Raw genomic sequence first — 27,793 nt, 5'->3', positions numbered from 1 at the left:
TACAGCCGCACCCACACATAAACATACTGGGAGCAATCAGTATACCCACTAATGAAATGCAGCCGTGGGCACAGTGGAAGCCAGCACTGTTGACCACCACCCAGACTGTCTACTCAACACTCCGGGAGAGGAAGTAGGAAGGAAGTCTGCAGAGAGTGGAAATTATCAGAGACCCAGGATAGGTGGCAGCAGGCATCCTGAACATTATTTAGGTAGAGGTTTAAAAAAAAAAAAAAAAAATCAGGTGTGGCTTGCTTTTCTCCACAGGCGCAGTCCTGAAGAGTTGCATGAGAAGTGAATTTTTGTAAATTAAATCATCATTTTAATGCAGTAGGGGAGCTCGCTATTTAAAGGAGCCTTTCATGGAATCTTTCTGTAATGGCAATAATTGGCTCCAGATTTCTGCATTTTGTAAATGTGCATTTTCTCATGCTAGGTTTTCTTAAAATGTCGTCTACCTGCTCTCTTTTATGATGCCCTATCTCATACTTAGAGTCACCCGTTAGTATTAAAATCATTTCAGAGAGAGGAGTTTAGGACACGTCAAAAGCAAAGAATGGCAAATATAGGGTCAGCGGTCCCTCCAGAGGCCTTGACAGACATCGCTAATCAATCCCAGCACTCCTCCCAGCTGAGCCCTGATGCAACACAGATGCCTTCTTAAGACAGCACTATAGGCAACCAGAACTAATCAATTGGAATCGGTTCAAAGGATAAAACACATTTGCCATTCAGGGTACTGGCTCTACATTCACTCCTTCAGGCCATGTAAAAATCAGTTTGGATCCTAAATTAGTAGTCCATTCCCTAACCTGGAATGTAAATGGGAGGTCCACACAAGCAGTATTTTCTCCCTGTCGGATGAAGCCAGAGCCTCAGCCAATAATATAAAGAGGCTGTGGGAAACACTGAGGAACTCACCACAGCCTACCCCATGGGACACACACAGATGCACCCCTAAACATCAGACAGGCCATCTACACCTGCCCACAGGGCCTCACAACTAGCGTGGGCACCGCACACTGCAAGCTAAAGATAGCAATTTTGCTAGGTGATTTGGGGGGATGGGGGGTGGAATGGGCAGTATCAACATTGGTGTTCATTTTTTTCTGAATGTTAAAATAAACTTCGATATGTTGAGGAGTAGATTGAAAAAATTAGCATGTTTTCAGATCAAGTACAGACCCCAAAGAATATGGTCCCAAGCACTGGTGCCTCCTTTCTGCTCTGTGCTGGATGGCTCTTCCGTAAGTATGGCTGAACATCCAGTCTCAGGACAGAATGGCTGCTTTCCAAGTGGGGGAAAAAACATCATTCTTTCCTTTGTCCTGGACTGTAAGTCCTTGGCCAAGAAGGCAACATGACAAAGGAAACTTAGAAGATCTTTTTATATGTCATCCCCATGTCTCCATTTCACCAAATGTTTCCAGAGCTCGCGCTAGGTACCAGGCATGGTGAGAGGTGTTCCCGTGAGCGTTTGTCATGTAATCCTGGCAACCAGTGCTAAGATCCTTGACCAGGAATTACGTAAGCTGGGAGCTACCAAGGCCAATAACACAGGTTCCCTTTTGCTACTGAGACTTCAGACGGTGAGTGCACAGAGCTCTGCCAGAGGTCTGGTGATACCGCAGGTCAACCGCCTCCCTCTGCCCACAGTGGGTATATAAGAGACCTTCCAGGACACTGCAGAAAACCTGGAGTGAGGCTAGACTCCTCACTCATCAACACCCATGTCCTGTTAGACTTCTAAGTATAGATGATAACTCAGGCAAATAGATTCCTGTTTTAGGACGAGTCTTTACAGAAAATGATTTAAAACAATGCCCATGTATATTCAGATTTCTATCTTTTGCCTACAGTTACCACAAACAGCAGTTGGCAATGAAAATAATTACGTACCCTGAAATGTCAACAGCCTCTCGGCACAGAAAAATAGAAATCAAATTGTTTAGATGAACAAATGCAGAGTTATCACTTGTTAATATGAGAAATGAAATGTTTTAACTATCAAAAACATCGCAGATGAAAGACCCAATTTGCAGGGTATTCTGTGAGAACCGCAAATTATCTTTCACAAGGACTACAGCTCATGAGGGGTAATTTGAAAACGTCTCATAGATTATTTTCAGCTGCTTATCGCTGCTGTCATATTCATAAATTCCCCTCGACAAATGCCCTTCTACCATAGAGCCTTGCTGAGCAATCGCTGTGAACAAAATTCATGTACAGTATTGATAGTTTCTGAGAAAACCATCTAAAATACTGTTTTTTTAAAAAAATCATATTTAGTGGAACAGCATGACTATAGACTGGTGATTTTTGTTTTGCCAGAGATCACAAACTCACAACAGCCGGACCCAACAGATGTTGTAACTGTCTGAAGTGAGGCATATAAAAAGGAAGTATGAAGAACACACCCTGCCACAGAAATTGTAGAGAAAGTGTCAAATCGATACCTGAAAAGCGTTTTTTTTTTTTTTTTTAAGATTTTATTTATTTATTTGACAGAGATCACAAGTAGGCAGAGAGGCAGGCAAAGAGACGGGGGGAAGCAGGATCCCCGCTGAGCAGAGAGCCCGATGCAGGGCTTAATCCCAGGACCCTGTGATCATGACCCAAGCCAAAGGCAGAGGCTTTAACCCACTGAACCACCCCGGCGCCCCAAAAGCTTTTAAAACTAAGGCGAGTATCCCTGACTTGCAAGAAGAATGCTGTGCTTAAGATTTATAGAACACCAACGGACAACTGGGTGTTTAATTTCTCCTTGCAAAAATGCAAGACTGAGAAGTAATTCACATGATTTCCTCCTGGAGGTTCATAAAAATCGAATCTCATTACCTGTGTTAATCAAGTTACCCCAGAAATAAGATACTATTGTTTTAGATCCTAAATGTCAAAGGAAGTGGACAAATCAATTTCTAAAATAATCTGTCTGCAACACATTAATATAACTGTTAGAAACCTATAACTTAATTGGAAATCAGGAAATAACTGTTTCTGGTTTGGTCAAACCCACCATTGCTAAATCCATTGCTAAATGTTATTGGACAGAAATCTACCAGCAAATGATATTCCAAACCCTACATGGCATCACTGGGATGTGGTTTATATGCATAACTTTGGGAACTATTTTGTTTTCTGTTTTGATAAAAATGCTTGCCTTTCTTTCTTTCTTTAATTGCAATGAAGTCTCAAAACCTCATTCCATTTGGAGAACCAGCTTTATGGTCTACCACTCTCCTTTCAGATTCTTTTTTTTTTTTTTTAAGATTATATTTATTTATTTGAGAGAGACAGAGAGAGCACAAGCGGGAGAGGCAGAGGGAGAGGGAATCTCAAGCAGACTTCCCTCAGAGTGTGGAGCCTGTTGCAGGGCTCGATGCCAGGATCCTGGGATCATGACCTGAGCCAAAACCAGGAGTTGGATACTTAACCAACTGCGCCAACCACATGCCCCTTTCAGATTCTTAAGTGGAGTACCCGCACATACTTTTGACTCCACTGATACTAAATATTCATTTAGATGGACAGGACGTCACTGAATTACAAAGGTCCATCAAGAAGACCCGGACGATTGGGCACTGAGAAAATCCCCAAAGAGCATTTAGTTTAGGCTTGGCAAATGTGGGACAGTGTGAGAACCAGCCTCCCTACCCATGTTAGACATTGCTAATAGATTATGGCAAACTGATCTTCTGAGCCCAACTATGGCCTCAAAATCATTTCAGTTCTGTTTTCTGGGTTCCCAGTACCAACCAACTGGAGTTAACAATAAAGATTAAAACTATCTCTTACTCTGATATATTTCTATGTTTATTTTACAAAGAGAAGCATGGAAATGGAACAGGACTTTTCCAAAGTCATACAGGTAATTGGGTATAGGCTTGACAAGTGCAGCTGTAGGATAATACAAGAATAATACAACCCCCTCCACCATTCTTCATGCATTTTGTGTGAACCACAGTCTCAGGATTATGGCATTATATTAATTGTAATAACACATTCAATGTTTTTAAGCACCCAATTTTGTGCCAGTTTTTCCCCAAGTGTAATATTTTCATTTTTTCTAAGCCTTGTATTAACCAAATCCTGTAGTTATTTCATGGCAGCATTACAGAAGAAAGACAATCACTGGATTTGGGTTATGTGTTCAAGGTTGTAACACTAATAAGTAGTGGAGTAGGAATTTGGATGTGGGTCTTTCTAAGGCCAATACCCAATAACACTTTTTGGGATGTGACAGGTTTGAAGAAGTCAGAGTTGGGATCCTTTCCTAGCACTGCCAACACCTACCTTAAAATATGGCAGAGAAAAGAAACCCAACCACCAGCCAGTGTGTCACTGCCAGGACTCTGGTCTCACCAAGACCCAGGAAACCAGATGAAAAGCCAAGAAAAATGAAGGTTCTTATATCACCCATGACCCTGCTGAGCTGGTAAAGATGTTCTTAGAATGGGAAGAGTAGAAATTCAGCTGTACTCTCCTGTAGCTACTTGAGAAAATGAAGAAATTGAGTACTGCCTATTAAGTAGTGTTTCTCATGAATACAAATAAGAAAAAAAGTTATGAGGGTCTAGAAATTGGGAATGCTGCTCATGATATCCAAGTCTCCAGGAGGGATACCCACTATCCAAAGCAGAGATATGACCATGAGATAGATGAGTGGGATGCAAAGGAAGAAAGTCTATACCACCCAGTCTTACTCTGGTGTCTTTCCTCTGAGACAGGGGACTCACAAACCAGAGGGAAACCATTTCCTCTCATGTAAGAAGTCTGCGGACATTTAACTCCTACAATATCTGCCATGAAGAGCTTGCTGTATTCCTCCATGAGAGAGGAAGAATCTCAACAATAATAGCGTATAATAGGATGATACAAGGAAGGGAGGACAGTAAGATAAGCACAGTTTAGAGGCTACAGTTTTTATCTACTGTTTCTTACAAGGAATGAAAACAACAGATAACTTTGGTTCACCTGAGTAGTCAGATCACCAGGCAACGGGACATGGGATCTCTTACCCGTCTTGCAATGCCACTCTAGATGGAAGACATCTAGACACTGGATGTTTGTTTAGAGGCTGTGCATATCAAGATAGTTTTCTATCTTAGCCTCCAAGGAGTAATCTGAAGTCAATGATAAGGGACACTTAAGGGGAAGTCATTCATCTTGTTCAGTGGCAACCATCCCACATTGTAATGGTAGTGAAAATTAAGAAAGAAACCTAAATAGACCCTCCTAAAAGATATTAAAAAAAAAAGAGAGAGAGAGAGAACAAAGGCAGCACGGCCCACAAGATGCAGAAGAAGCATGAAATACCTATTTTAAAAACATACCCTAGTAAAATTTTTAAAGTTTCTGATTAGATTTGGTGTCATTATACCCACTCACATCCCACTGGCAACAACAAGCATCTGGCTAAGTTCAGAGTTAAGGAAGCACAGAAGCATACAGCTCCAATAGGAAGGCACAGTGATTGACACGGCATGGGCAAGGATATTAGATCCCTTTATAAGAAAAAAGGGGTAAATAATTGCAAACAATCATAAAATACTAATGAATAATAAAATAATAAATGATGAATAATAGTAAATAATAAATGAATAAAAATAAATACATAACTAAGTAGTAAATGAATAAAATAGACCACGGCCACCATCAGAGGTACAAAGGAAACATTGCAACATATTGAATCAGTGATACAGAATACCTAATAGAGAATATTAACTCCAGGAATATGGAAGAAAGAAACAGAGCTGAAAGCAATAGATGATGATAGAAATGAAGGAGCGAATGTGAAGAACTAACATATGGATAATTAGTTTTCCTGATAAATAGATTAGAATTTATCAGAGAAGGAAAGAAAGTCTGAGGAAGTATCTTTTCTGAGCTAAAGAAAAACTCCAATTATATATATAAAGAAAAGCTTCCTATAAGAGAGATTAATGAAAAAAATCTTATAAATTAATCTAGCTTAGTGCTTGGTACATGAAAGTCTCAATCAGTGTATATTAGAAAAAAACACATAAACAAAATAAATAGATCCTGGTAAAAATTTTCAAGTTTTAAGGAACAAATTAAAAATTCTGGAATCTAGAAAGCAACCAAACAAATAAAAAATGAAACTTAACAAGGAACAAAACTAAGATTGCAGTTCTCAAATACATAATGGTTCAGGGAGCGTGCCACCTACACATGGCTTTTGAAGAAAAATGACTCAAGATCTACTTTAATTGATCGAAGGACAAATTATGAAAAGCAAGAGGAAAGGGGAGGAGCAGAAGGAGAGCAAGAAGATCTTAAAAATGTGGAAGACATGCCATTCAAGTGCCAGCGATAAGCACTAAAGTCAGTTAAAGTCAGAGTTAAGTCTGAGTGATTTAGCTAATATGGTTACAAAACAATGCAAAGTTAATAATTTGACACATTTCTGAGCACCTTCTGCATGCCAGTCAATTTTCTAAGTATCAGAGATGAAGCAGAGAATAACAAATATAAAGTATATGCTCCATGGAACCTAATATCTCACAGAAGGAGAAGATAAAGACATATAAAATATATATCAGGTGGTGGAAAAGCAGGTGTGTGGGGCACAGAGTACTGGAGATATGGGAGAAGAAGAGTTTCTACTTTATACGTGGTGATCAGGAAATCCCTCTCATTAAACAGTTGAGCAGAAACTTGAAGGAAAAGATGGATACAGTGGTGAAGATATCTAGAGGAAAACTGTCCCAGGGAGAAGGCACAGCAGGTGCAAAGGCCCTGACATAGAAGTTTAATGCGCTTGAAGAACAAAAAAGGGCAGTGTGGCTGAGTGAGTAAAGGCGGAAGTAGAAAGAGCTGAGGTTACAGGGTAATGAGGAGTCGAATGATGACCCTGTGCATCGTGAGTTGACCTGCGGAGACAGCCACATGGCAAGGAAGTAAGGGAGGCTGCTGACCAACAACCCATGAGGACTGAATGCTGCTCTGCTTCTCAGGAGTGAATGTGGAAGCATTTCCTCTGTTTGTTGAGCCTTCAGATGAGACCACAGCCCCAACAACACTTTCATTGCAGTCCCATGAGAGACCCTGGCATGGTACTTGGATTGTAGCCTTTGTGAGGGACCCTGAATCTGAGGACCCATCTAAACTTCACCCAGATCCCTGACTCACAGAAACTGTGAGATAATGAATATTTGCAGTTTGGATTCCATAATGTAGAAGTTATAGGTAGCATCAAAGAGAAGCATTTCACTGTGGATGAAACCTGTCTGGGGTGGGTTCTGGAGAGGATACAGGGTTGGGGGGGGGATGTGGGATGATCCTACAGCACAATAGAGCCAGAAATGCATGAGACAAATAAAATAATTCAATAACAAAATAATTTTGGCTTTAAATCCTGACTCTATCAGTACAAATCTGGGAGTTGGTAGGAGTGAGTAAGTGGATCAAAAGCATAAAAAAGGACCACAAACTATTTATTCATTGCAAAATTTCTTTTCTTTCTTTCCTTTTTATTTTTTTGTTTGTTTGTTTGTTTAAAGACCATCGTATACTCCCATCTGCCTCAGCCTGTTCACATATAATTTGGTCTTGAAGTAGGAATGACAAGCTGGTCTCACACAGAACTTTTCATCCAGAATAGAACCCAGGAGCTCAAGGTGGGCACAGACTTTGGGAGGCCATGGGAATTCCAAGTCTTTGACCAGCACTGTCCCTTGCCCACCATCAACTGGCCAAAGCATTTTTCATGAATAGGAGAATTCTCAGACTGACTGTCAGAGCATTTATGCTCCCGCTGAGGACTCTGCTGATGCTTGTCCCTCTCTTCCGGGGAGGGGAGTTTCACATCAGCTCATTTATCCTCTGTGGGCACGTTACTTAGCATGAGTCACATATATTCTAGTCTTAAACAAGATCAAGATCCCAACAAGGTCACTAGGAGATTTGCTTGGATAAAGGCAGCTAAATAAATCCCCAAATCTCTCATGAGCCATGCTGGGGAAAAAAACAATCCCATAAACTGTTTTCCACCAAAGCATGTGAGGGCATCTCCAATGCTCTACCGAGCATTATGCTGATTACACTGTTCAGAGGTTTATAAACTAGAGCAAAGATTAAGTAAATCACCATCTTGACTGACAACGAAAGCATATATTTTTAGAAGGCTTGGGATCTTTGATTGGGATTTCTGTGCAACCGCATATACAAAAACATCAAGCACAACAGATAGGCACCTTCTGATAACATGAATCTCTGTCTTCAACATTTATTTACAATAGCCTCTGATTTAAATATCCACTTCATTTTGATAAGATAAAAAGATGGTGAAATAAGTGAGTCAACAAATTAGTGTTTTATGTTTTGTTTTGTTTTTTAAATAGATTATGACATATTTTCATCAAAGCAGAAGTTGGCAGCCTTTTCCTATAAGGGTCCAGGTAGTAAGCATTCCTGGCTTTGTAGTCCATATGGTTTCTATCCAACTACCGAGCTCTGCCATTTTAACAGGAAAGAGTACAAAGACAGTAAGGGCATAATTGTATTTCAATAAAATGTTGTTTACAAAAACAGCTGGTAGATATCAGAAAAGTACTTATATCCAGAATATGTAAAGAACTCATATCTCAACAATAAAAAGACACATAATGTAATTGAAATATGGATAAAGGATCTAAAAAGACATCCTCCAATGAACAAACCCAAGTAGCATAGGAAAAATGCTCAGCATAACTAGTTATTAGGGAAATGCAAATCACTTCACACACACTTGGATGGCTAAAATCAAGAAAACAGATAATAGCAAGTACTGTTGAAGGTGTGGAAAAATTGGAACCCTCATACATTGCTGATGGGACTGTAAGATGGTGCAGCCGCTTTGGAAAACAGCTTGGTAGTTCTAGAAAATATCAAATATAGAGTTACCACATGACATCAAAATTCCACTCTTAGGTGTCTACTACCCAAGAGAAATGGAAATATGTATCAACACAAAAACATGCATATGAATGTTCATATCAACATTGTTAATAATAGCTAAAAACTGGGAACCCAAATGTCCATCAGCTGGTGAATGGATAAACAAAATGGCATATGTACAAACAATGGAATACCATTTGGCAGTAAAGAAACAAAAGTATTGACATATACTATAATATGGACTGACCTTGAAAGCATTAAGCTAAGTGAAAGAAGCTAATCACACAAGGCCATGTCCTGTGTGTTTCCCTATATCTACAATGTCCAGAATAGGCAAATCCATAAAGACAGAAAGTAAATTTGTGGTATCCTGTGGCTGGGATAGGGAACAGGATATCAAGAATGAGAGTGTGTATGTACAAGGGGTTCTTTCTGGAATGTTGAAATTATTCTAAATTTATTTTACTTTATTTATTTATTTGAGAAACAGAGACAGCACAGCAGGGGTCGAAGCAGAGGGAGAGGGAGAGAGAGAGGCAGACTCTGCACTGACCATGGAGCCCAACGCAAGGGTCCACCTCCCATGGTGAGATCATAACCTGAGCTGAAACCAAGCGTTGGAGGCTTAACCAACTGAACCCTCCAGGCACCCTGAAATTGTTCTAAAATTAGATTGTGGTGATGGTTGCACAACTCTGTAAATACACTAAAGTCCAATAAACTGTACACTTTACATGGGTGAATTTTATAGTGGGAAATATATCTCAATAAAACTATAAAAAAACAAAACATGGCTGCAGCCCAGATGTGGTCCATGGGCTATAGTTGGCCATCCTCTGCTCTGAGGCACAGGTACCTGAAAGTGTAAGTCTCAAAGTTTTGTGAAACATGTCAAGATAACGTAATGGCATTTCCTGTGCAAGTTCTCACAGAGAACAGCACATGGCTATAAGTACGGGCGAGTGAGTAGTGGTGGATGTAGCCAGCAGTACAACAGAAGCAACCGCAATAATTTAGCTGCTACTCATGGTCAAGCCCTGTATCTATATTTACAGCAAATTTATTTCTCTTGACAGGAATCCCCTTGACAGGGTCCCCTAAAACCAGATAGAACCTGGGTGTAAGTTATTCCCCATTATTGGTAAATCCCTTCCCTTGTCTGTGATGATAAAATGAATCTCCCTCTTCAAAAACGAGGTTGCTTTAGAAACCCAACTGAAGCCCCCATTAACCTCATTTTATAAGAGGGGTGAAAAGGCCCTGGGCTCACTTCCAAAGCCTTGGTTCACGTTGGCTTTAATGCCCAACTCACACCCTGACCTCGAAGAGAGGGGTCTCAACTTGCCAATTCAGAATGCACAAGCCGGGCATGAGGACCTGTTATCTGAAAATTCTGCCACTGATTTTTGGGTGGAGGATACGCTGGAGCTTTTGATAAGGTTTATAAAAGGACAGCGACTCCTGGCAGTGAGTATCCTGGGGAGTTAGCACACCGGGATCCGGTTTCTCAAAACTCTGGGCTATTTTTATTCCTGGAACAGGAATCCTTACCGTGCCCCCCCTCCCTGCCTACGCTGGTATGCGGAGCAGCTGTTCTATGTGGCGACTTGAAATACAGCATAATTGGCAGCCCCGCCATTAACCCATTTCTGTGATGTTTGCTGTTGTCACTCATACTGGCTTAGACCTCTTTTGTGCCCTTGCATTGCTGCTATTTGTCAGCTTAAAAAAAAAAAAAAAAAAAGCAGAAAACCAAATGCCAAACACATAAAAAGCCTCACCTCGTAGCTGACATTTAGAACGCAGACCTGCCTTGGGTGCCCCACCTCTCCCTGCGCCATCTGCCCACCTGCCTGTCGGTCCTGCTTCAAGAGCGCACTAAATACCCCTGACACCTGAGATGCTCGTCTGTGTCTCACAGCACCTGGAACGTGGCTACAACATGTAGGAGAGGTCTCACTCAAGATTCTTGAGGTGGTTCCGTCTGCCTGGAATGCCCTTCCCACGGATCTGGGCATGGTGGCTGCATCTCACCACCTGGAATGCTGCTCGGGTCAGGCCTTCCCTGACCTGCCCCAACCTTCCCAGGCTGGAGAAGCACGGCCCCGCCATACAGCCAAACAGACATGGATGAAGTAGAGCACGCATCTCTGCCTTTGCCACAGCCAGCATCACCTCCTCTCTTTACCCTGCTCTGTTTTCTTTTTTAAGATTTTTAAAATTGACTTACTCATCTGAGCGTGAGAGAGAGAGCGCATGCGCAGGGGGCAGGGGCAGAGGGCGAAGCGGATTCCCCCGCGGAGCAGGGAGCCTGATGCCGGACTCGATCCCAGGACTCTGAGATCATGATTGGAGCTGAAGGCAGAAGCTTCACTGGTTGAGCCATTAGGCGCCCTAACACGGTCAATTTTCTATAGCCTACTTACCACTCTGGGGCCCTTCCTCTAGCCCTCCTCCTCCCATTTCTCCCATTCCTGCAATACGTGTCTGCTTCTGTGTATCCCACACAAACGGAGCTCTCCACTAGCAGCAGCTGGAGAAACACTTACTCAGTGTTTTCAGGGAGTGCTGTGGCATTTGGGTGGAAGGATTCTTCACCGGGCAGCTGTCAACCCAGCCTCCAGGTGCGATGCCATGCCAACAGCGCCCTCCTAGTGTATCAGCCAACAACCCTCCAGACACTCGGCAATGACCTGGAGGGTGCTTGCTCCCAGCTATGTCCCCAGCACTAGGTCCACAGTACGTGCTAGATTTACATGTATTGAACGATTTAATTACAGAATGAAGAAATGGAACAAGATCTTTTTTTTTTTTTTTTAATAAATGGGCCTATAAGGGAAAACATTTTGAATCTGATTTTTTTTTTTTTAAGATTTTATTTGTTTATTTGACAGCAAAGATCACAAGTAGGCAGAGGCAGGCGGGGGGTGGGGGGTGGGGGGAGCAGGCTCCCTGCTGAGCGGAGAGCCCAATATGGGGCTCGATCCCAGGACCCTGAGATCATGACCTGAGCCGAATGCAGAGGCTTTAACCACTGAGCCACCCAGGTGCCCCTTGAATTTGAATTTGAAAGTGCTAAAAGTTGGAGTTTGCCTGTCATTTTCTCAATTTCTCCCCTACTGACATTTTGGGCCAGATAATTCTTCTTGTTTTCAGGGTCTGTCCTGTGTCTTATAGAACGTTTAGCAGAATCCCCAACCTCTAGCCACTAGATGCCAGTAGCATCCCCCTCTTACCCAGTTGGTACAAAATGTTGCCGCGCACTACCAAATGTCCCCTGGGTGGGATGGAATTGCCCCTGGTGGAGAACTACTGGTTTAATGGGTAAGTATTCATTTCTGCCAAGATGAAATACTCCTATTGCTCAGATCTGTCAAACTAGAAGCTTAGCAATGCAGATTAACGAGTATGCAGTAATTCCTGCCATACTAGTTAGCTAGTATGCCCCAAATACGTGAAATGCCACCAAAGGAATATTGTTAATCTGATGACTTGCCTACAACATCTTGCCAACCATTATTCACCCATTTCTAATGAAAGGTTCATATTTAGCAGTAGACTCAGTTTAAATATCACATACCTGCAATAGCTAGTGGCCCACAGTGTTCATCTGTTCCCTAATTAGTTGGTTAAAGTGAGATCTGTCCTAACATCAAGCATTCCCCTTCACTGAACTGCCTAGAATTATGTAAATGAGGCCACATCACCCCACTTTCAAATTCCTCCCAATGAATGGATTTAATGTGTTTCTTTTTTTTATATTTTTTATTTTTTTTTATATATTTTTATGTTTCTTTTTATTTTTTAACATGTTTCTTTCAAAGAAACAGACTGGCATATCAGAGCTCCCCCAAATTTACAAAAAATAATTGAATTTTATACTTTAAATAGGTGAATTTTTGGTGTGTAAATCACATCTCAAAAAAATCTGTTTAAAAAAAATTGCTTCTGTAAGAAAACAATGCCTCTAGGGTCTCTCATATGTTTTTTTTTTTTTTTTTTTTTTTTCCGCTGCTGATGAGATTAGCTATTCTAAGCATCCCTTCAACGCTCAGACCTCAGAAAAGACATTTACTGATGCAGAGATAACTACTGGGCCAGCACAGCTGCCATTAGGTTAGGGCACTATACAGTTCTTCTATTCCTTAAAATATCCATAGTGGTCTGTGTCCGATTACTGGGGCATGGGTTGGAGTTGTAGCTGCTGACTGTGCCTCTTAGAGTTTTCGTCAAATACTGTGCTCCCCTTGTTTGGATGGTACAATTTGCACTTACGTAACTACACAGGACAGAAGAAAATGAAGCCCATCTCCTGTGAGTTATTTATTCTGCCACAATCTTTGACAATTTTGTCACATATCAATCTTTGTGCTTAGTACTGGGAATACAAAGATAATTGCAACTGCCCTTGCCTTTGGAGAGTTTTTAAATTTTACTTAAGAAATCCAACTGGAACACTTGTAGAAGAGGTTCTAGACTCTGATATGCTAAAATTTACATTGTAAAGCAAATGCAAAAAAAATCAGAATTTATTATCAGTTATTTAAAAAATCCTGAAATCTGAACTTCATTAGGGGAAACCGAGATGCTGAATTGTGCATTCGTCAGAGTGAGTCCAGAAGGAGAATGGGCAGTGGGGGGTGGACAAATGATCCAAGGAGGGGAGAAGTTCCCCGCACAGTTCCACCTTCCCTGGGACTCAGGTCTTCCCTCTATGTATCTCTTTTTCTCTCCATGTCATTTCCATCCTCTCGTGGTAGAAGCAGCACCCGTGACTTTGGTCAATACGGCCCAGTCTCCCCATTAAGAGCACAGTAGAGAATTAACACATGATCTACGTGACTTATGGAACTCAAGTCAATAATAACTAAGTGAGGGCAAAACAGGTTTCTACAAGTTCAATTCATTTTATAGAATTCTTATTGAAGATCACACCACTGTGCCTCGGGCACTCTATAGGGCTCTGTTTTGAGTGACGGGAGAGGAAAAGAGCGAAGTCTTTGACTTCCGGGACCTTCTAGATAATTGTCCAGCTTTTCTATTCACCTGCCCTTTGTGGACATGGCTTTAAAAATAACTGCTATTTTACAGGTCTCTAGGGGAGGGAGGGAATGTCATTGTGGAGCCTGGTTCTTGAACTTGAGTATATCTAGAGCTCCTGGTAAAAGAAGGGGGTCAGGAAATAGTGATAAATGAGTCAATGAATATGCTGCCTACTTGAAGATAAAAATAGGTCACCCCAAATCCTAGCATTTTTGTACTTTTTCATAGTCTAATTTTTTTTTTCATTTTATCCCCAAATCAAGCCAGAGTAAGGTGAGGGAGGCAATGATCCCGATCTTATTTTAGATAGAACCTTCAGAGACCCAAGACCACACATTTAGTTGGTGACAGAGGGAGTGACAAACCTATGTGGACTTTATAGTCTGAAGCTTGTGTTCCTAGTAACAACAGAAAAACGGATGAGGGGCCTGACACGCACAGAAATTTCCAGGGCTCTGGAGAGATTTGGTAGGCCAAAGAGAAAGTCCTACCACTTCTACCATTGCAGTGGGAAAGCCATTAAGAAAATCCAGCACACCAGTGGCAGCTGGAAAGCTGGCAGGTCCCTCAAGAGAAGGACTGTAAGCAATGTCGTAGGCCAAGAAGATGGATGGGGCCCATTTATGCACCAAAGGCTGACGCACAGATGGCATCCTGCCCAGTTGGACTGCCCTTTCTTCAAAGATGTCATTGACAGATGAGTATCTACATGTTTTTGTTTAAAAAAAGACAACAAGAAAAAAAGAGAGAAAGAAAGGGAAAAAAAAAAAAGAATAAAGCAAAAACAAAACAAAACAAGCAACTCTTTCTGTCCCAAACAGACACACAGAGCCAATGAACGCGAGAATGCCAGATCAGGCCTGAGAGCAGCACGGGCCTTTCAAAGTCGTCCTTGATACCTGTTTGCAAAGTTGTACACCTTTCCTTCCAGAGACATTTCAATTTAACACAAGGATTTCATTGAAACCCCAAATTACTGCCAGTTGGCTATATTCCCTCTGCTGTGGGAGGCACACTGGTGGGGGCAAGCCTGCTCACATATTCAGCTTCCCTTGCCAAAACAAGGTTTCTTCCCCAATTAAAATGACCTTTTTTTATTTTAGAGGAGTAAACAATGTCTACTTAACTTGAGGAAAATACACAGAAGAAAGTTACCGAACCTAATCACACAGTGACATGATGGGTGAGTCAGAGTCAACAGCATCTGCAGGGAGAGCTGGAGAGGCCACTCTGCTCTTGGAGATGGAAGGGTCCTCCTCAGGTCATTGCCTTCATGGTGCCGCAACCCAGCGGCCTTCAAGAGCAGACCAATCAAATCTGTTTTACTTACGTCTAGCAAACACACTCTTCAAAAGAAGGTTAATCACCACCAGTTTTGAAAGGTAAGCATTAAATACAGTTCCTTGAGTAACCTTGCTTCTTTGTCTTGCTCTGTAATTATCTTCTGAAGATGGGGACTGGTTGATACACACTGAGTAGCAGTAAACAGCAGGATGTCTCTTCCACCCACTCACAGTTGGCCAAAGCGTGTCTCAGGACCTGCCTGTGGTCTCTGGGCAACCATGTCACTCCACAGTAGACCAGTTTAGATCAGCAAACCATCTGGAAAACTCATGTTCTCCTCCACACTACATGCACAGTACCAGGCTGAGTTCCCATTTCACCCATACTCAGCCAGACATTTATGAAATAATAGGTGTTTGGAAACATTTGAGCTGGGTTTGCCAGCCTGGACTGGGGTGGCTGGGCTGGGCACAGTGATCTTACGGCCCACACAGAACATTCTTCATGATGACTGAATGAGAAATCTAATGAAAATGTTTTCAGAAAATTCCAAACAGACGCACAGTCACTTTGGTCAGACCATGCCTTTGACAGCTGCTGTGGGAGTGGCCCCAATCCAAGGAGATAACGAGCCTCCAGAACTAGCTGGAAGGGTCACCCTAGGGGTAAGCAAGGCTCACCTCCTTTGAGCAAAAGTAAACCCTACTGAGTTAAATGATCCCGTCTCCTACTTTCTTCTTCAAGGAGATGCTAGGTGACAAAATTTGAAGACAGCTGCCGTGAATCCCCAGAGTCCTTATTTCCTGGCTGATTAGTTACAGGTCTGTCTAGTTCAAGAGGCTATACAAGTCAGATACATAAGACCGTCTTCTTTCCCCTATCCAACAAGCCAGGAATAACCAGGGCAACTGTCCCCAGACCTTTCAATCCCTACTAATACAATTATGATGCATAGGCTAAGTCAGAAATAAAGTGGGGAAAGGAGCCCATTGTTTCCCAGCCAGAGAACCACCACTTCAAACATGTCTGCTCCATTCGTAGTCCTTCCTACAAATATTCACAGTGTGCAAAGACACAATATCTGATGTTCAATGTCCCCCTACAGTATAGCTTATTCACGGAGGCTGCCCAGAAATGGAACAACTCCCTTTGGTAAATCTAACCAGCATCACGATGGTGCTTGGAGGGTCTTGCCCATCCCGTCCACCAACCAATGGCTCCACCAATATCAGAAATAGACGAGGTGCCGGACAGACTTACAGACTCCATTTTTGTCGTCAGCTGTCCTCCAAGGAACACTTGGGGCAGTTTTGGACCCTAATTTAGGCCAAAAGGTCATCAACGAAAGCCCCCAGCCACCACAGACATCTACTGCCACCCTTGAGAGTGAAAGAGATGGCAAAAGCCAGAGACAGGATTTCTTTGACAACTCAAGACTACCTCATGAAACATTTTGGCTTTCTCTTGGTCCCAAACCTGGCCCCTGCACATACATCTAACTCCAATTCCTTAGCAGGAGGAGAGGGGTGAAAATCTCGGGCTCTTCACAAAAGGCACATTTCGGCTCTGGAGCTTACTTTAAACAAGCATGCTGCCTACGTTCAAGAAATTCTCCTCTGTGTGTACCAACAGTTTCTTACTGGCTCAGAGTTTAAGAGGAAGGGTGCTGGGAAAGATTCCCGTGGTTCCATCCAACACAGCCGGCTGTCAGAGCCTGGGACTGTAATGATGGCACCAAGCTAAGGAGGAAGTAATTTTTCATTTTTGTTTCCTTTCAAAACTTACTCTGTGAAGAACGGACACGCCGCGTAGAAGCAGTTGATTGGCCAGATCAAATGGAGGCCACGTTTATTAAATAAATTGACTAAAATCCATCATTTACCTGCCACCACAGGAGATTTCCGTTCATCCAGGAGCTGGATGGAGGTACTCGCTGTCACCACGTTGCTTTTGTTGGCGATTCCTGAAAGAAGAGAAACCATCACGACAAAACTAGAGAGAGTCACGTGCATAGGTTAAGAGAATAATCATATTGGCCTACGGTCACCAACCTAGCAGAGGGTAATGGTGCTTGGTTCCCAGAACCCAGAGTAGATCAACTCTGTGAGGCCACAGGTGCTGCGGAGACAGTCCTTTCAGTTAGGGGAATTAGTGTACCGAGTTCTGACCACCGCAGTGGGTGGGGGTGTCCAGCCTCTTCACATCAAAATTATTACTCACCCTTGGAGGGAACACATCTTTTTATGATTTGTGGTTCCTAATTACAGTGTTTACTCTTGTCAGTGACATATTTACACTGCCTCTCTGAATATAGCCGCGGAGGGCTACATGAGATAAGGTTTTGAAATGGTTCCATGCATCGGGAACTTCAGCTCTCATTTGTTGGTGATGACTTTACTGACTTATAAAATTCTAATTTCAAGCTCAGTTTTTCTTAGCAAAACCCATTCCAATCAGAGATAGACTCAGAATGGCATCCCCATTTCAAATTTTTATTAATGTGGTAACAATATGGCATTACTACTAAGAGATTTTCATTTACTAACAATGATTCTAATACCCATACATTGAAAGACACTGAGCAGAAATTTCAAAGCTCCTGGGTTAATCATTGTTAGTACAATGCTTGCCTTATAAAAGGTTTTGAGGAATGGAATCCAATTGAATTGGGAAACAGGGAGAAGGCAGACCTGAATCTGAATACACTTATGACCAAAGCAATTGAGAATTTTCTCCTGGCTCAAGTCTAAGCAGTAATAAAGACTAATTTCTTTTCCAGTGCATACAGGTAATCAACGCACAGTAGAAAAAAATGAGGAAGAGCTCCACCACAACACTTGAACTTAATGTTTAGCATCCTCTCCAAATCCAAAGGAAGAATGAAATCTCCTAAGATAAGTCATCCTTAACTTTACCATGAACAAGGTAAATTCCTCTTGATTATAGGATTTCATTGAAAGTTCAATGAAAATCCCACTTGCCGAAAACCAACTCTACACCAGTCCCAATTAACCAGAATTTGTTTTTCTCAGATGTAAGTTTCTATAGGGAAAATGGTGAAAAGTAACAAAGCAAACATACACAGGGGCTGATCGCTCATAACTCTGATTTCCCAAGGCTCCTTCTCCCTGTCCAGCTTGGAGCAAAACCCATCCTGTGAGAAAAAAGGATAACTTGATGCTTCCAACCCAATTCTAGCAAGCCAAGTTCTATTTTTTTCTTAGAAGATCAAGAAAGAGAAAGTATCACGACATTACATGATAAAAGAAGACCTGGATAGGTTTGCAGCAGAATGAGAAAGTTCACTGTCTCCCAGTTGATATTTTTGACAATAAAGCATCATCAAACAGACACAAAGAAAGAGCTTTAGTCACCTGGACATTTGTCTATGAGAACACACACGTGTGTGGGTGTGGATATGAAGGAGTAGACTCCAAGAATCTCGATCCTGGAAAGAATCTAAGATAATCGCTTCTAAAATTACACCTGCTCAGGGAATTTCTACAGTAACATTTAGCCTTTCCTTGACCAGCTTCGTTAATGACCCTCTTCCTAATGAGTCTATTCACCTAATTATTTGAGAACTCTTGTCAACATGTCTTCTGCAAATTTTTTGAAAGCGCTCTTTCTGAAGATGTGTTCATTCATGGAAATGAGCGAAGCTAAGAATCAGGGAGGGGACTTGGACACGAAGCACTAGAGAACCCCCATTAGGGTTGATTTAGGAATGTTTGCAGAAGACTAGGTTGAGAGGTTCTAAGGTAAAACGTAAGTACAGTTTGAATGGTCCAAAGCAATCCAAGCTTATAGAACTAGGTCTTATCCACCTCCAAAGTTAACTACAAAGCATAGTCAGAGTCTTAAAGAAAATGGGCATCCAAAAGTATCAGCTATGAGAGATAAGAAAAAGCCAAGGGCAATTAAAACCTATTTTCAGTTTATTTTGCTTCTAAACCTGGTTGATATAAGATGGTGTTCAGTTCTTTTTTGGAGGGAGGCAACCTTAAATTTTTTTTTTTAAATTATAAAATCTCCGGACTAGAAAAATCACTGGCTATGTGCTTTTCCTTGGTCGTAACCCTCTGTCAGGAGAGCACAAGGCTACACGCATAATCTCTAAGCCTTCCCTCCCGCATGTGGATCCGAATCAATTTGGTTTCTGATGGGGGAATTGTGGGCCTCCAAAGTAGTGTGACTCACTGAAGGTTCTGGCAAAGGATGTTATGCCTCCTTGAATCTTCTCTAAGTGGGGCCATGACAACATTAAAAAAAATCTACTGAGATGTCTGTACTCCAATTCCACACAGTAAAAAAATACCAGTCCTACTTCCAGAAACACTCTTTGCACACTCTAGTTAAGCAAAAGCTCCATTTTACTTGGGGTCGTTATACTTATGGGACAGGTCGATGGTTCACTGCTAGGCCAATATTCAGCATTCACTGTCAAGATAGAACTTGCCTTGCTCCAGCATTCAGACAACTCCCCTACACCCTCCATGCAATGCCTGGGTCAGCAGGACCAGACAGACAGACCCCCCCACCTCCAACAAGGACACCCACCTGTGCTGAATGGGATGGAGTAGACGAAACTCCCAGGAATTTGCTCAGCAGCTCTTCGGTACCAGAGAGGGAAATGATCTGCATTAAAAATGTTCTCCTTGTCTCCAGCTTTCAGGAAGTCCCTTGAAATGGAAAGGAATAAGAACACATCAAAAAGCCACAGATAACCTAATTTAAAAATGAGCAATGTTCCTGCATAAACAATTTTCCCAAAAAGACATACCAATGGCCAGCAGATACACCAAAAGATGCTCGACACCACTGGTCATTAGGGAAATGTAAATCAAAAGCACAGTGAGGTATCACCTCCCACCGGTTCGGATGCTGTCATCAAAAAATGAGAGACAGCAAGTGTTGGCAAAGGCGCAGAGAAAAGGGAACCCTTGTGCACTGTTGGTGGGAATGGAAACTGGAGCAGCCACTGTGGAGAACAGTATGGAGGATCCTCAAAAACTTAAAAATAAGACTACCGTCTGACCCAGCCATTCTGCTGCTGGGAATACGCGCAAAGCAAACGAGAACACTGACTCAAAATGATATTTGCTGCTTACTGTAGCATTATTTACAACAGCCGAGAGAGGGAAACAGCCTAAGTGTCCATCAATGGATGAATGGAAAGAGAAATGGTGGTACGAATACACACAATGGAATATTACTCAGCCATAAAAAATGATAGAGTTCTACCATGTGCAACAACATGGATGGAACTTGAAAGCATTACGTAAAATAATCAGACACAGAAGGACAAATCCTGTATGAGCTCACTTATACGTGGAGATGGAACACAAAGAAACACAAACAAACAAACAAAAACCACAAAAAAAACCCCTCACCAAACTCAGAAAAAGAGACCAGAGTTGTGGTCACCAGAGGCAGGGGATGGGGGCAAGGGGAATGAGAGGATGGTGGTGAGAAGGTCCAAGCGTCCAGGGATAATGCAGGTGGGTCCTAAGGCTGTCACAGCACAAGGGGACTATAGCTAACACGGCTGCAGGACCCACAGTCAAGGTGTGAAGAGACTAAATCAAATCCTAAGAGTTCTCATCACAGGGGGATTTTTCTCCTGTTCGTTAATTTATCTTCATGAGATATGTTAAATCAACCTACTGTGGTAATCATTTTACCATATACATAACCCAAACCATCATGCTGTACATCTGAAAGTTTTGTAGTTGTGTTTGCCAATTATTTCTCGATAAAACTGGAAGAGAGGGAAGGGAAGGGAGAAGAGGAGGAAAGGAGGAGGAGAGGGAGGGGAGGATCCTGGCATCACTCAGCAAGGAAAAGCCAGATGCCAATGCGTCCCAGCCATCTTTGTTGGGTAAAAATGGTGTTGGCTTCCAGAACCCCAGCCTGTCTTTCCCAGTGCAGAGGGAACCTAACACCGTGCACCCCAAATTACTCAAATACCTTGTAGAACTCCAGCAATCAGACTGCCAGCGGGGGAAATGATTTTTCCTAGTATATCTAGTGAACGGACTATCTTAGCATCTAAAACAAGCAAACAAACAAAGCCTCCAGAAATCATATCTGAAGATAAAGGAATTCAGAAAGCTCTGTCTTGCCTTAAAATTCACACGTGATCACATATCCTTGGGAAGAGCAACTTCTTAAGTAGATTTTTACTTTTCTTAGAAAAAGTGTAACAGAGGTAGGAGTTGGTCATGTAGAGATCCTTGCTCCCTTCCTTCCTCCCTTCCTTCCTGTTCCTCTCCAGACACACATACAGTAGGACTCAGGAACTGCCCTGCTAGCCCACAGTCTGCAGAGGGCTTGCAGGAAGGGAGAACAATCAGGAGACAGTATGTATGCAGGGAAGAGGCCACTCATGAAATCAGAAATGGCACTACTTTCTATCTAGCATTTTACAGTGCGGAGTTGGATCCCACAGACAAGGGAGACAAATACTCAAATATTCGACATTGTTACAGCATGGCTGAATTTATGCTAAGTTAAGATTATTTGGTTCTTGGAAACTACTTGAATTGGCTTCTAATTCAGGAAAGCTTTCTGTAGTTTTAGGGTATGGCCAACCAGTGATCCCTTGATCTCTTCCTAAGATGCAGAGCTCACTCCCAGAGGAAAGCCATACCATTGGAGGCCACCCTTAAAGTTCTTAGCATGGACATATGCCTCCTTTTAACTTGCACTACTATGTCCTAATTCCTTTCTAAGGGCAGAGACCTTATTTTTCTTGACATTTCCAGGGCCTGGCACTCATCAGACACTCATCGTATGCTTAATGATCACATGATAAATCAAATCTCGTATTCTGATACGATCTCCTCAAGTATTCAAAGTGGTCCGCTACATCTTTTCTAAACAGGATTTCTCAATTCTTTCAAATTTCCTCGTCCGTATGGCCATGTTCCCATGTAAAGGCTCTCTGCTGTCATTCAGAAGACCATCTGTGGAGTTGTGAGCGGGGCTGAGATGGTGCACAGACCTGAATTATTCAGAGTGCAGGGTGTGGGAATTCTCGGGACTGAGGTTATAGACCAGCTCCTCCTGGCACTGATCTGTTCAGTGGTAATGCTTTCTCACCCTAAAATCTATACGACTCGCAAATTCTGAAATGTAAGCTTTTGCATTTTTTTTTTTCTTTAGACATGAGATTCTTCCTAAACCTGACTTGGACAGGTGTGTGAAGGAGACTCTGCTGCCCAGCCCCGGGAAGAAGGGACAGCCGCCTCCCACACTGCACCATGCATTTTCACTTGCGATGGTCCTGTTCAATGACAGGATGCATATAACCACAGGGAGGAAGGCACCCTTCTCATTTAGCAGTTAACGGTGCTACAGGGAGCCCTTTTCCAGGCCCGGAAGGTGGGAAAATAACTTAGACTGATGGGCACATTTGAGGACAGCAAGTGATAGGCTTGAAACACTGCATAATGAGGGTCCAGTGCTTGCTGCCCACGACCAGCCCCTGCTGGCACCCAGGGTGGCCAGCGGGAGTCTCCATCTCCATTGGCTTTGGTGTTAACAGCAGAGGGTCTGGTTGCCAGGAAACCTTGCGGGTTCCTGACACCTACCAAGCAGTGATTCGTCTGGGGAGGATGAAAGCCTATTCTGGATACTAGGGGTTCTTGTGGTGGTGTGTGAGACAGGATGAGTCTCTGAGCCCCATTTCTTCATGTACAAGTTGGGAAGAAAAAATATACTTACCACGATTCTATCAGATTTACGGAACACAGGCTAGAAACTGAAAATAGCTCCCACAAGTATATGGGATTCTCAGAGCTCAGGAGCTTCTTGAATTCTCTGTGGTTCACAAGAAAGGTATGAAGCAGTCATCTCTTAGACTCAGAACTCTGGGAGGAGCAGAGACACCCTGCGGAGGCTGACATCACTGCGTCTACATGTGTCCTACACGTGCTCCAAGAGGCCAGGTTGAAGGCACAAGATTCATTGCTGACATGGGGCCATGAACTCAAGTCCAGGGGCCATGAGCGAGAATCAATGTGCTTCTAAAAGCAGGTGGTGGTGCTGGGAGATGGAACTGCGGTGTAAGGGACTGATGCTAGGACCAGTTAGTCCTGGCGCAGGGCTTCATAGTCTCTAGTCCTCCCCGCCGTCACTTTGCACTCTTTTCTGTATGCCTTCTTTGAAAACACAGAACATCTAAAAGCTTTCTAGCCCTGGCTGAGAGTGTATCTGAATGGTTGGGTCTTAACAAATGCCATTTGCCATTGGGGTGGCACAGTTGGTTAAGTGTCCAACCCTTGATTTTGGCTCAGGGTTGTGAGATCAAGCCCCGCGTCAGGCTCCACGCTCGGTGGGGAGTCCCCTTGCGATTCTCTCTCTCCCTCTCTGGCTGCCCCACTCTCCCCTCCCCCTGCTGGCTCTCTCTCTCTCTCTCAAATAAATAAATCTAAATTTTAAAAAATGCCATTTACTTGAATGGGGTAGACAGGTACGAGACTCTCAGACAACAGAACTCGATTCCCTTGTGCCTCTATATGAATATATATGGACACAGAGAGGCACAATTTGCCACAAGATGTCTCCATATGAACCAATGGTATCAGTTTCTTGAAGACAGAAAATGATCTCATCCATCCTGATATCCAATGACTACTCACTCCGGGTCACAGTAGTAGTGTCACAGAGAGCAGAACTAACCTGTGCCTGCAGGTATTTTTAGCTTCTCAACATGGCTCTACGTCTATAGTTTTTTTGATGCTCACAAGAACCCAGGGAGATCACCACTGCCATTTCTCAGAGGCAAACCAGTGGGCCGAGCCAGGTGCTCCCCCCAACAGTCCTGAGTGTGATCTACAGGTCAGACTAGCAAGGTGTTCTGTTTTGTTGTGGTGGTGGTTCTTCTGGTTTATCTGTTTTAATCTCAAGACAAACAACAGCCTTTCTCCTGAGCATGAGAAAGTCCGTTTCTGTGTCTCCTTCTGTCTCTCTAGGTCCCAAAAGGAGAAGGTGATATGTGTCTCGACACTTCTAGTCCTTCTAAGAACTTGCCCTCTGGAAAAACAATTGGGCAGAGCTAAAGGGCTAGAGAGGGCTTGGAAAAAATCCAGTCACAACTGCAACCAACCTCCTAAATGACAAATCTGAGGTGCTAAGAAAGAGCAGGAATTGAAAGCCAGGTCACAAACCATCTCCAGATCTACGGATACACCATTTACCAGACTTGGTTTATAATCTCACGTGGTTGCAGTCGGGGTCTCGGTTAAGAGGCAGAGCACTGCTGAGTGGGGCTTGCTGGGGCAGGAGCACCTCCTGCTCGGGTCTCCGTGGGGCCAGCCCCTTTAAGATTGGTGGCCGGCCTGCGGCTTCGTTATTCACCCCCCAGGTATCCCTAGGTCAGGGTGTGTGAGGTCCTATGGCGATGTCTGAACCCTCCCATCCATACTTGGCAAACTTTCTGAATTTTGGACTAGATTCGTCCCTGGCCTAAAACTGCCTCTTACTTCAGAGAAAACAAAACAAAACAAAACAAAACAAAACAAAACCAAAAAACTGAGAAACATTAATAGGGTCAGAAAAGACTTCCCAAGCTCCCTCCAGCTCCGCTCCAACACCAGTTTGAAGTGGTAAGACCCTCATGTTCAGTGTAGACACAGAGGCTGAGCAGTGCTTTCCAAGGGCATCTGGGTCCTGGACTCGGGGAAGCCAGGCCCGCTGTTCATCTGGGTCTCTTTGGAAGCACAAGGAAATGCTGTCCAACCCACGTCCCACCAGACTGCCCACTCCCGGGTGTAGGGCTCCGCGGCCCTCAGGCCCAAGAAGAGGCTCCGAGGTTTATGAAAGCATATACACAAACAAATAAACAACAGACTTGAAATCCTGATTCTCGGACAGGCAGGAATTCCTCCGCAGAACCGCGGAGCAGCTGACTGCCCTGGAGCCATTGTCAGGAGTCCTCCTCCTGTCTGCTGCCCCGGCCGCCCCACCATCGCCAGATCCTGCAATGACTCACCAGCGCGGGAGAGGACTCCAGGACGGTGGACAGAAGCCAGCGAGCGTGAAGAACAAAGGGTTGTGGAAAGGCCAACAGGCAGGTGAACACACACATTGGGGCCCCCGTGGTAGAACAGAGGGGAACAATGTCAGCAGGCCCGGGGCGGCCTGAATTTTATTTCTACAGCTCGTGGAATCAAGAAACACAAGCATCCCTTTGAATTTCCCATTTCAGCATCTCCCGGGGCCCCTGCGGAGGAGCCTTCCTACTTACTGATTGGTGAGCTGCTCAGCCCCGACAAACAGGTTGATCCTTGAGAGGCCGGTACGAGTGCCGAGGAAGGCAACCTCCACGCCCTTGTCAGAATTTCTGAAACACAGCAGCAGACAGCGGGGTGGGGGGTGGGGGATGCTTCCAGTGCGCAGATAATGGCTTTTGCATTTTAAGACTCATGGAATGTTGTATGAAATAGCAGTTTTGAAACCTGAACTTTTTAAAAGAAATTATAGAAACATACCCACACAGATGCATGCATGCACCAAGGACAGAAGGCAATCTCACCCCTCACGAAAGTTCTGTGGTAATTCTTGCACAAAAAACTAAGAACTCCTTTGGGGCGCCTGGGTGGCTCAGTGGGTTAAAGCCTCTACCTTCGGTTCACGTCATGATCCTGGGGTTCTGGGATCGAGCCCCGCATTGGGCTCTCTGCTCAGCGGGGAGTCTTCTTCTCCCTCTCTCTCTCTCTGCCTGCCTCTCTGCCTACTTGTGATCTCTATCAAATAAATAAATAAAATCTTAAAAAAAAAAAAAAACTAAGAACACCAAAGCACCATGAGGAATGCATGCCCAGACTGAATAAACACACCTATCTGAGGGTTCTGGGTGCAAACTCAGGACAGTAGGCTGGAATGGGAACAACTTAAAGGAGAGGACGAAAATGCTTAGAGGAAGCTTTTTGCATTGACCTAATAAATCGAATCTTATTAGTGGAATCCGTCATTAGTGACAATAGCAACTGAGCCACGGAATCCAGTCTGCAGGTTCTACAGCCTAGAAATGTCTAGGACCTGAATTCTACACCATTTCAGGTCACCATCTTGTACCTTCTACCAGAGCACAGGCTTATTCTTACCACCACCCCCAAAGAGATGAGTAAAAAAATGGTTTCTTCAAATGGCCCTGTAGGATACCATGCACAGGACCCCTAAGAATGGCCTTATCAAAGAAAACTTATTTTAAAATTCACTGCAGATATTTTCTTCCACTTTCAAGGCAAATTGTGTATGTTTGAGCAAGTTCAGGATGTTCACAATGCCCGCCCCTTCACAAAAAAGCAAATGGTCCTTGTCCACACATACATAATTTCATTCTACAATAAAAGTATGGAGAGAATACTGTTTCTTCACTTTGCCTCCCTTCCCTAAATGCTAGTAGCAATTTGACTCGAAGCACTATCCATGTCATCTTTAATATAAGATCATTTGGTTTCTTGATCTTGGATGGGAGTCAAAGTGGCCAATACTACCTTTTAGTGTTTAAGGGGTGAATAAAAACCAACACTATGCATTTGTTTCGTTTGCAGCCTACCCAAACTGGAAAGCCAGGCTGCCCAATCAGTTACAGATGTGGACTACAAAGTAAGCTACCATTTTGGAAATCTTTAGCATGTGTTAGGAGTGAATCAGCAATCTTTGCACAGGATTTTGAGTTTCGTGAGAGCTTAAAAGAAATATTTCCACATTCACCAGAGAATGCAATTGCACGAAAGATTCTGATTCTTCCCCAACCTACCCAGGGAATAAGAACCATGTACGTAAGCAGTCCAAGGACACCCCCAAGTATAATGAGAACAGTAATCTCTCTTTGGGGTTTCAGACTCCTGGAGTAAACTGCCTGTCTTACATCTCCACTTGGGAGATTTGAGCTTAAAATGTCTAGAAGAGAACTCTGGACATGCCTGAATATCCCAAACCTAGTCTTCTTTCATTGTCTCCTGTCCTAGGAAATGGAACCACTATCTATATAGGTGTTCGTGTTGTAAATCCGAGAATGATCCTTGACAGCTCAGCCTTCCTCCTCTCACTCAGCAGATCCATCATCAAATCAGGGTTGGGGGCGGGGTCAGGGTGGGGGGTCTCATTTCTGAAGCATGGCACAAGAAGATCTTTCCTCTCTATGCCACTGCCTTTGTCCAAGTGGAAAATCCCTTGAAATGCCGTAGGAGACTTTATCACTGTTCTTATGCCACTAAACTCTATTCTTCACATAGCAGTAGAGAGATATTCTTTAACAATGCAATTATGATCATATCCTTCTTAAAATCTTAAAAGTCCTTCTTTTTTTTTTTTAAGATTTTGTTTATTTATTTGACAGAGAGAGAGAGAGAGAGAGAGAGATCACAAGTAGGCAGAGAGAGAGGAAGGGAAGCAGGCTCCCCGCCCAGCAGAGAGCCCTATGTGGGGCTTGATCCCAGGACCCTGGGATCATGACCCGAGCCGAAGGCAGAGGCTTTAACCCACTGAGCCACCCAGGTGCCCTCAAAAGTCCTTCTTAAAATCATTCAATGACTTCACAAAACTCATAGCATAG

The 27,793-nt window shown here is 43.2% G+C and overlaps 1 protein-coding gene across 1 annotated transcript in view; it reads right to left on the bottom strand.

Annotated features, from left to right (window-relative positions):
• The window catches only part of LOC111144138 (calcium voltage-gated channel auxiliary subunit alpha2delta 3), an 868,443-nt gene that overhangs the window by 143,471 nt on the left and 697,179 nt on the right, over positions 1-27,793 (bottom strand). Inside the window, exons 25-27 of the mRNA XM_022498297.1 lie at positions 25,478-25,573; positions 19,786-19,907; positions 17,108-17,188 (exon numbers count right to left, since the gene is read on the bottom strand). Coding sequence (XP_022354005.1) covers positions 17,108-17,188; positions 19,786-19,907; positions 25,478-25,573 — 299 coding nt within the window. The remainder of the gene's footprint in view (positions 1-17,107; positions 17,189-19,785; positions 19,908-25,477; positions 25,574-27,793) is intronic.

Source organism: Enhydra lutris, unplaced genomic scaffold (assembly GCF_002288905.1).
Source record: "Enhydra lutris kenyoni isolate GAN:26980312 unplaced genomic scaffold, ASM228890v2 scaffoldscaffold10, whole genome shotgun sequence".
In the NCBI taxonomy this organism is placed as follows: domain Eukaryota; kingdom Metazoa; phylum Chordata; class Mammalia; order Carnivora; family Mustelidae; genus Enhydra; species Enhydra lutris.
Note: the sequence above shows the minus strand (reverse complement) of the source record. Positions and strands in the feature narration are given on the sequence as shown.